General features: G+C 49.3%; 1 protein-coding gene across 2 annotated transcripts in view; it reads left to right on the top strand.

Moving 5' to 3' along the window:
- Positions 1 to 707: 707 nt before the first annotated feature.
- The window catches only part of LDB1 (LIM domain binding 1), an 86,496-nt gene continuing 76,682 nt past the window's right edge, over positions 708 to 10,521 (top strand). The window contains exon 1 of one of the 2 annotated variants that reach the window (XM_084846573.1): positions 708 to 1,099. In XM_084846573.1, the coding sequence (XP_084702699.1) occupies positions 1,075 to 1,099 (25 nt within the window). In that variant the 5' untranslated portion in view covers positions 708 to 1,074. The remainder of the gene's footprint in view (positions 1,100 to 10,521) is intronic. The other variant, XM_084846574.1, reaches the window with a different exon arrangement.

Raw genomic sequence — 10,521 nt, 5'->3', positions numbered from 1 at the left:
TGTTTGCGGCAGGTCTAAATCCAGCTCCAGTAATCAGGGCTGGCTGAGTCCTGGGAAATATGATTAAGACAATTGCCCCTGAGCATTGCAGAGTGCCTTCCCTTTGCCACAGAGTAATCACAACCTATCTCCCCCCACACACCTAGTAAACTGGGCTTAGCAAGGTAGGTGGAAGGCTTTGAAGGCAGGCTGGAGCCCTCCGCCGCCCCAATATGTCTCCTTTCAGCGATGAAGTACACCGGATATGGGCAATAAAGGCCAGTAGTTTGGGAAATCGTGAAATCTGGGGCGGATCTGAAGGAGACGCTGTGCTTTGGATTAAGAAGGAATCCTCTGCCTCGGTGAAAGGGAAAGGACAGGTCATCCTTTGGGTATCTTTCTGATTCTCTAGGATTTCGCCCAAACCGCAAGTTCGCGCCTAAGCAACATCCACACACGTGAGCCATGTCTTTGCACCTCTGCATGCCCGCGTGCGTGCGTGCATGCATGCATGGATGCACGCACGCACGCCTGCAAACGTGTCCGCACATGTCTCTACTCGAGCGCACACACATAGGCAAACGCGCGCCTAGCCCCTCCCCCGCTCCCCGCGCGAGCCCGCCTAGGGTGGCTGCTGTGGCAGAGATTGGTGTGTTTTCCCCCATCTGCGTCACATGGCTGCCCCTCCCCCCTCCGCCGCCCGCCCCGCCCCTCCCCTCCCTGTCGCGGCTCGGCTCGGCTCGGCGCTCGGCTCAGGTCACTTTGACAAGCTCGCGCTCGCTCTCCTCCCCCTTCTCCTCCGCGCAATTAGCATATCAATCAGCCCCTCGGATCGGATTCGAAGCGCGTCGTCGGCTCGCGCACGGCGAGGCCAACGCAGCCCAGCCCAGCCCTGGACTCGCCGACGGGCTCAGCGAGAGAAGAATCGGGCTGCTCCGCTTGCTGCGGCTCCTGCGCTTCCCGGCGGGGAGGCCCCGCGATCGGGGGCGGCCTTGCCCGAGGGCTGGGGCCGGGGTCTCTCCCAGGGCGGCGGATGCCAGGGCCCCGCCGAGCGGGCACATCGCACCTCCCCTGCGCCAGGCCGGGCATGTGAAGATGTCAGTGGGCTGTGCATGCCCAGGTGAGTCTGAGCGCGCGGGGACGGAGAAGGAGGGGGGGAGGGAGGGGATGGGCGCACATCCTTCTCGAAGCCCGAGGGAGCCTCCTTCCTCCCTGCCCCTGCCCGGGCCCCTCTGCAACCGGGAACAGTCAAACAGAAAACAACCTCGTAGCAACACGCCCCCCCCCCTCCGCACGCACTAAATCAGGAGCTAAGAAATCATTTTCGGGGGGATTGCGGGGTCCCAGCCAAGCACGAGGCGCGGGAATCCTGGTTTCTGGCTGTGAAGGGGAACCTGGCATCAGTTTGGGATCGGTGTGCGCGCGGTGGAGTGTTTTGCTTGCCGCTAATTGCTGGTATCGGTTGGTGAAGGAGTCTGGGGTTGCGGCGGTGTGCCCCAGTGCCTGCTGGAGTTCCTCTTCTGATCGGGGAGGGTCTCGGGGACTGGGAACGGGGCGCTGTGTAGTTAGAGATATGCTGGGAAGGGGGGGGGGGGCTGGCTAGGGCAGCTAGATCAACATCACCAAAATAGTTGTGGGAGGGATCTGTCCTCTGGCAGTGGCTGCATGGGTACTGTTCTGGATGCGTGGAGGGCTTCCCCATGGGGGTTGCATTCAGCAGTTGGGTGTAAGACCTCCTGAAGGATATTGCTTTTATGTGTAAGAGAACTGAGTATGCCTTCCCAAATTTATATGACGTTCTAAAATCTGAAACATCTCTTCTGTTTTAGGATCACTTAATGACACTTATTCAAGGCATCGCAGTGCTCGAGGATGTGGTTTCTTGGGGTTTGGTCTAGTTTTGTAAGGTCAGGCTTTGCTCCCTGATAGAGGAGGCATTGCAGGCGTGGATGGTCTGGGCACTTTTGGCTTGGCCTGGGTGGCCCTGGGAAGGGATGATGATGAAATGGGTTTATGTGGAAGATGGGCAGGTACCCCCCAGCTCCTCTTTCCAACTGTATGTGAAGAAACTGTTGAGACAGCATAGTTGTTTGGGACTGTTGGATGTGGTCTTTTCGCCTTGCCAAGCCCCCCATAGCTTTTGGGTTGTGATGGGGGAAGAGGAAAGCTAGCTGGCTGGTTGACATGTAGATGGACTGTATGACCAGAGACGCAGCTCTGAGCCAAACGGGTCTCACAGCCATCTCTTCCACTTTGGGGCCTTCAGAGTGTACATTTCCAGATAAGTCTGGGAGATGCTGCAGAGCTAGGTAGTTTTGCAAATTCTGGGTGCCCCCCAAATATGGTGTAGCCCACACCCCTTGCTCTAGAGTTGTTAGTATGCTTGCCCTTGAGTGACCATGACTGTGAAAAGTGAAGCCAAGAATGGACCATCCCATTCATGTTTCCTAGAGGGCAGACGGGAATAGGGGAGGCTAAGATTTGGGATGAGAAGTGTCTGAAAATTAGGAAATGCAACATGTATTCACAACTTGCCCCTTTTGCTTAGGAGCAGGATTGCTGCCCATGGCTCCTCCAGTTCAGTAGCTCTTGACACAAATGGATTAGGTAGACTTCACTAACAGGTTGGGCTGCTTTTAGCAGGGGAGGGAGCCTGCTGTATTTGGGCACCCTTCCACTGCAGAGGCCGAGTTTGTATGGGGGTCTTATCCAGTCACCTCCTGTAACTGACAGTGGTGTGCTTTTGACTCTGTGAGAGTGCCTACATTATTCCTGGAAAGTGTTCCATCCCAAGCTGAGGTAACATTATCCTCGTGCTACAGCAGTGGCCTGATAATGTCCAACTGCTCTGTCTTCCAGTGCCACACTAGTTTGGTCCAGATTTATTTGGCATGGGGCAGATTCTTTCAGTGGGAATAGGGCGTTAAAGTATCCCTCTCAGAGCACAGCAGCCTCCTGCCTGCTCTGATATTGGATCTCTGAGTGCCTAGCTCTCAGGTTCCCTCATTATCCCCTACCTGTTGTCTGTATGAATCTACTTCCCTGGCTTGCAGCAATCTCGGTTTCTAAACAACCCCTTCCCTTTCCTTCTGCTTCCCTTCCCCCACCACCACTACCTCCTCCTCCTCCATCTCCCGCTGGAAGCTGCCAGAGCGCGGCTGCTGCTTCCTCAAGCAGAAAGTCACGTGCTCTCCCTCCAAAGCCAGGCCAAACATTTAAAGCACCAGGCACAGCGTGGGTTTCTTCTCCCCCTCTTCCCTCCAGGCTTTCCCAGCTCTCTAGCCCTGCCTTGGCCCACCCTGCCTGCTAGCCAACACACACAGAGACCTGGGGAGGCAGGTACTCTGTGTCCCAAAGAACCCGCAGTCTGCCTGTGCAAAAGATATACAGCTTCATAATGCCTGACGTTTCATAGAGAATCTTGCATTAAAGGACGCTCACAGAGAGGGTGATCTTTGTTGCATCTGTAGTTGAATGGTGCTGTTGGCGCCAGCAGACCTTGTTGTTTCACATTTCAGGATGAACCTGTGGGTACCAAGAGGCTTACTAAATCCCACTTCCCTAAGGTGTGTGTGTGAGATGAAAAATGCTGTGTCGTAACCATGTCTTGTCCCACCTTATAGCACAGCAGTGTTTACAGATAAGATCTTACAACCGGCCTGGGATTCAGAAGGTCCCCCAGGAAAACCAAGTCCCCCTGCCAGAAATGAGTGTTAGCTATTTTCAAGGCTGCAAAGGGGAAGAAAGCAGCTAGGATTGTGTGTCTGTGCATGTAAATCTTTCTTCTTGCTGCAACAGTGGTTTTCCCCATGATTTTGCTCCAAGAGCCCATGACAGTCTGTTTATCGGAATACAGAACAAACAAGCTCTGGTTCTGGCCTCCTGCCAGCTAGAAACATTTAATGAGGCTCTCGTGTGGCTGCTCTTGGGGGGGGGGGCTGCATTAACTTGGAGGAGTTTCCAGCTGTGGGTGCCTTTGCCTTTAAAGGGGAAGCAGTGGCATTTGTAAGTTACAACAAAAGAGCTGCCTCTGTTGGGCATTTCTACATGTAGTGTAGCTCTGTATTTCTTCCATTCTCTACAGCATAAGGCAAGGCTAGTGCCTTGCACTCATCCTGTGGAGTGGAGAGAAATATCTGAATCCAGTGCTTGCTGAGCATCATGTCCTGTATCAAGCCCCTTCTTTGCCTTTCCCCACACAGTTCTTTCCATTTCCCAGAATTGGAGATTCTTCTAGTTCTTGATTTTAAGAACAGTGGCTAAAATGCATGTTGCAGAAGGACCTGATGCAGAAGGGGGATGAAATGAAAAGGTTGGTGCTAGATGTACCACCTCATTGCCACACTTAGACTTACAAAGCTGTGCTATGCAGTGTGTCTTATACGATGTATTGAACTGCATGTTGAAGATTCTCATGAAGTCAGGAGATCACAATAATCTGTGCAAATGGTTGTGCATGTAGCTGGTCAAGGGCTAGATGAAACAACGATCAGGTAGATCCACAGTTGGCTACAGAATCGGACTCAAAGAGTGCTTATCAATGGGACCTTCTCAAACTGGGGAGAGGTAACGAGTGGGGTACCGCAGGGCTCAGTCCTGGGCCCACTGCTCTTCAACATGTTTATTAATGACTTGGAGGAGGAGGTGCAGGGAATGCTGATCAAATTTGCAGAAGACACAAATTGGGCGGGATAGCTAATACTTTGGAAGACAGAAACAAAATTCAAAGTGATCTGGATAGACTGGAGCGCTGGGCAGAAAACAACAGAATGACATTTAATAGGGATAAATGCCAAGTTCTGCACCGAGGAAAAAGAAACCAAATGCACAGTTACAAGATGGGGGATACGTGGCTCAACAACACTACAAGCGAGAAGGATCTTGGAATCGTTGTTGATCACAAGCTGAATATGAGCCAACAATGTGATGTGGCTGCAAAAAAGGCAAATGCTCTTTTGGGCTGCATTAATAGAAGCATAGCTTCCAAATCCCGGGAAGTACTAGTTCCCCTCTACTCAGCAGTGGTTAGGCCTCATCTGGAGTAGTGTGTCCAGTTCTGGGCACCACACTTTAAGAAGGATGCAGACAAACTGGAGAGGGTTCAGAGGAGGGCAACAAAGATGATCAGGGGACTGGAAACAAAGCCCTGTGAAGAGAGACTGAAAGAACTGGGCATGTTTAGCCTTGAGAAGAGAAGACTGAGGGGAGAGATGATAGTGCTCTTCAAGTACTTGAAAGGTTGTCATAGAGAGGAAGGCCCGGATCTCTTCTTGATCATCCCAGAGTGCAGGACATGGAATAATGGGCTCAAGTTACAGGAAGCCAGATTCCGGCTGAACATCAGGAAAAATTTCCTGACTGTTAGAGCAATATGACAATGGAACGAATTCCCTAGGGAGGTGGTGGGCTCTCCCACACTGGAGGCTAGAGTTCAAGACGAGGCTGGACAGCCATCTGTCAGGGATGCTCTGACTTGGATTCCTGCATTGAGCAGGGTTTTGGACTCGATGGCCTTGTAGGTCCCTTCCAACCCTACTATTCTATGATTCTATGTAGGAGGTCTGCGAAGTATGCTATGAAGCTGTTTCTTATGGAGTCATATTGGTTTTGATAAGCCACTCTGTTTGGAAAAGGCTCTAAAATGTGTAGGTTTGTGAATGAGTTGTGGTTTTACAGTTGGAGTCTAAAAGATTGGCTGATAAACCTGAGATCCTGGCTTTTCATGTAGTATGTTACATGGCTCACTTGCCAGAGTCATCTGAATTTGTATTCCAAATGTATCCATTGCCTTTCAGGCACCTGTGGTGTAGTACACTTAGCTTGCTTCCTTGTCTCTTTCTGTGGAATGCTAATCTGAATGATATAGAATATCCTGTTAGTAGCAAGTAGGATATAGGAGTGCCTGCCTCGATGCAGAAGGTCATACTAGATGACCTCTGGGATTTTTCCATATCTGCAACTCTGGGGCCACTCTCTCTGTAGACTCTATGCATGGTTGGCCTATTTTGATACTTTTTTTCAAGCTGTGCTGCCTTTGAATATTCTTCAGCAAACATCCCTTTCAGGCAGAGTCAAGGGTGGGTGGTTCCATCACAAATGTTGAGTGTAGACTTTGGACTGGTCAGATCCTGTAGCTCTGGCTTTTGTATAACAGGAAACCTTTTCTTCACTCTCGAGGACTACGTTACGGCAATCACAGAACATATATTCCGGATATCTAGCCAGAGCTGGGCTACAGGAGCCCAGCAGGAGCCAGACTGCCTTCACACTAGCCTTTTCCTTTGTTACAGACAACAGTCACTGACTCACTAAGTTGCTACTGAGAATCCAGATGATGTTCCTCCCATACTGTTTCATTCCTACTATGGTTTCATCACTTCTCGCTGTGTGTTTTAAAAACTGGTTTGTGTCACACACACACAAAATTGGACTTCCAGTGCAGTTGTAATACAAATCTTTCATGGCTAGACTGGCAAAGAGGTATTGCCTCACCTGGTGCAGAGGAGTGGTCTCATCCAATATAACTGGTGACGGCCCTGCCTCCCTGCATTGCTTGCCCTACGTTACCTGTTTGCACCTCCTCCATTACCTATAACATGGTCCCTTCTACTATTATTTGTTCAACAGTTGTTATTAGCCTTTTGTTTTTTCTCATTAGATTTTAATTTCAATTTATGCACTCAAGTACACATGTAAAACAAGGCATTTTTAATGTTATTTTAAAAGCCCGTCTTTTTAAACTTTCTTAAGCTGAATGGGGGAGAAATACCTGAGACCACTCACTAGTACTGTGACAGAGACCACTCACCTGTAATGTGTTACCCACTTCCATCTTTACTTTGAGTGCAGGGTTTGGAGGATGATAACAGGGAAAAGACTTCAATGTGAAGTGCAGTGCAGAACTACAGTGATAAGCTCCCTTCCAGCTCATTGCAGAAGAGCAATGCCTCAGTAGCATTATAGGACTGTAAGGGTGCAGTCCTATGGGTTGCATCCTGGCTAGTCGTAAGCCCCGAACTCTGAGGCTTACGAGTATCCTATGCAGAGCAGGAGGTGCCTTGCACCTCCCGCACTACATTGAAGGTAAACGGGCGATTTTGCCTGTCTAGCGGAGGCTTCTGGGAGGGAAAGAGTCTGGAGTGGCGATAGGAAAAGGCATAAGCCAGCCACCCGGGTCTCCTCCTCTCCCCACCCCCAGGAATGCCCCCTTTCCCCCATCTCCGTGCTCCGTTTACTGAGTGCAGAGGGGTAGCTGGTGCAGTTCTCTCAGCGCCTGCTACAAGGGGGAGGGGAGCGCAATTTCCTGGCTATGAGGTCAGAGCCCTATCTCCGACCTCTTATCCAGTAAACCGAAGATACCTGTGCCCCCCAGACACTGTTGAGGGGGCATAGGATTGCTCTCTAATGTGGAAGTATCCTGGGTCACTTTAGTGTTCAGTCCTGCCTTCGCTGTCCCAGAAATGCACACTTTATTGGTAGGCAACTCATTTTATAAGTGATTTGCCAGTGATCACACCTGAAGTCAGAGATGGACTCCTCCCCTTCCTAGTCCACCCCTTTCACAAATCAGTGTTACAGCTGCCAAAGACTCTATTATAGTCTTTGTAGGAGACATAACAGCATAAAATGGGAACCAAGTGTCTTAGACCATCTGGTCCAGCGGGTGTGTTCTGTTAAGGAAATGCCACTTCTAAATTATGGCATATATTGCCTCTGAATTATTCTCTGACCTGAGTCCTTGGGACTGGAAAAGGTAAAAATCCAGCAAATTAAATAAATAAGAATAGATTATGCATGCTTTATCCCACCCCCAAATTTAGAATAAGCTTGAGCAAGGAAGAGAGGGAGACACAGTCTATGGAAGCATTAGAGTCAGGATGGTAGGAGACAGGGAGTGGAATAAACAACTGTGTAGAGCTCAAAAGCTCTCCTCCCATTCCCTCCAGAAACTCTAGCCAAGACTTTGGGCCTGTTTGCATGATTGTGAAGGGGGAAATAAGCCATGGTGGCTTATTTCCCCTGCAACATGTGCTGGTCACATGCCAGGAGGATTACCATAATTACCCTCACAGGCACAGCTTGCCATGTCATGTGAACGCGATGAGGGGGGCTTGTTGCTGCGGTTAACAAGCCACCCCAGAATCCTACAACAGTAGGTGAGGGTAATTATGGAAATCCCCCTGGCACATGACTGGCATGCAAAGCAGTGGAAATAAGCCACCATGGCTTATTTCCCCTTCCATGATCATGTGAACCTGGTCATTGACCCAGTTTGCATCCTCAAAACAAGCCACCGTGGCTTAAATAAAGTACAATAAGCCATGCCTGTTTTAATCCCCCATGTGTGCCATAGGCCATTTCCCTAATTACCCTCCTGGTGCAGCTTGTTGTGTCATCCAAACCCTCCTCTTCAAGCCATGCCACCCAGGTTCAGGCAACACAACAAGCTGTGCCTGGGAGGTTAATCATGGAAATGACGCCTGACACATGCTGGGGATTAAAACAAGCTACCATGGCTTATTTAAGCTATGGTGGCTTGTTTGATCATGTGAACTGGCCCATTCTTTGATTTTTGAATTTTCAGCAGAGCCCTTCTCCACAGTTGTGGAGGGCCAGAATTGTGAGGGCTAGATACTTGATTAAAACAACAACACATATTCTGAAAGTTGAGATCCCCAGTCTAGATACCATACAATATGGATAAGAACAGTGTCCTTGTCCTCAAGGTCCATAAGTTCTACCTACTCATGTCCTGAAGCACAGTAATAGTTCTTATTGACCACCTCTCCTTTTGGATCACCATTGAACTTGCATCACAATAAGAAGGAATAGCAGCATTATGTGGTAGGCTATATTAGCATTTAAAGTGTATCAAATACACAAACAGTCTTAGGACACTTGCATATATCCCAATTTCATGAGTGCTGACTCTGTTCGGAAATTGTCACAAGCTGCATAGCCTGAGATAGGTTTTGATGGGCTTTGTGTCTGTGTGAGAAAGAGAGAGAGAATAAGAGAGAGATCTGTTGAATAGATATTTGTAATTTTCCCTTTTTTCTTTTGGGATGATTGGCCTGGGATTGCCTCCTACAAATATTTGTTGACTCCTGTAGCGTCAGAGAGAAAGGAAAGTGAATGGAGATAGATGCTGCTCAAAGTATTAGAGAATTCACTCCAGTCTGCCTTTCTACGCCTCTGATCCAGCGTCCCAAGCTACCAATCCCAGAGTGAGTCATTAAGATCACATATGGCAGCCTTCCCCAACCTGGTGCCCTCCAGATGTGTTGGACTACAATGCCTATCTTGCCCAGATGGCATAGCCAATGGCCGGATTCTGGCTACTGCAAGAAGCTTGCCACGAAGATCAAGGTGCCACAAGACATGTTCAAAGTGATAAATACCAGGCAGGTGTTGCCTATGAACTTGAGCACACTCCAGGAGAGAACAGAGGACAGGAAGGCCTGGCGTGCTATGGTCCATGGGGTCACGAAGAGTCGGACACGACTTAACGACTGAACAACAAAGGTGTTGCCTACCTATGGCTCCCAAGGGATTGCTAGTAAAGGGTCAATGCAATTCATGAAAGACCATATTCATATTTAGAATATATGGATTGGAGAACTTGTTCCTAACCCTTTGGAGGCACTGGCCTGGGATGCAGGCATATCAAATGGAACAGTTCATGGTCAGGACCGGGATAAGGAGAGAAAGATCGGTTATGAGTTAGGAAAATTAAGCTGGAGATCGAAGAGGCATCAGTGCTGTGCTTTGCGAAATACAAAAAGACATTGCTGTCCAGAGTTTTAGTAGCTTTATACCAGTGGAAAACTGAGTCTTCCTCCTTTCTGGTGGACACTTGCTGAAACACTAGCCTTACTCGTACTGAGGGAAGAAGGAAGGGAGCAGTAGACATTCCTCAGGAGAGAGAAGCAACCACTGCAACTCTGCAGCCAAGGCCTGGAATTTCATGTCCTGTAAACAAATAACCCTGGGGTATTCGTGGGCTCTGCGAAGTCTGGATGCATCTGTGACTGCCCAGCTGCTCCAAGAGGCACAGTGAACTTGACTAGGGCTTTGTGGTTAGTATTGTAGTAAATCAGGGGTGCACAACCTGTAGCTCACCAGATGTTGTAGTCTACAGCTCCCATCACCCCTCATCATTTGCTATGCTGGCTAGGGCTGATGGGAGTTGTAGGCCAAAACATCTGGAGGTCACAAGTTACCTATCCATGTTGTAAAGAAACCCAGAGACTGGAGAAGTATGTGCACCATTTGTTTATGGGTGTGAAAGGACCTAGGAGATTCATGAAGGAGATATTGGGGAAAATGTGGAGCACCCAAATAGAACACTAGATGTGACTTCATGGGAACGGGCATATAATACTGAGCTAGGCTTCAGACAATGATGCTACTGGAGTTCCAGTTTCTCCCAGCAGTGGAGGCCGGAAGGAGATGCAGGCTGCATGGCAGTCAGAGAGAAGGGAAGTTTCTTATTATCCAAGTCACAAGGCTGGGGGTAGTGGTGGAGCAGCTGTTGGTTGG

The sequence above is a fragment of the Heloderma suspectum genome, chromosome 3 (assembly GCF_057233095.1).
Source record: "Heloderma suspectum isolate Gila_16-S chromosome 3, 16-S_ref, whole genome shotgun sequence".
In the NCBI taxonomy this organism is placed as follows: domain Eukaryota; kingdom Metazoa; phylum Chordata; class Lepidosauria; order Squamata; family Helodermatidae; genus Heloderma; species Heloderma suspectum.
This window is presented reverse-complemented; position numbering and strand designations above follow the sequence as displayed.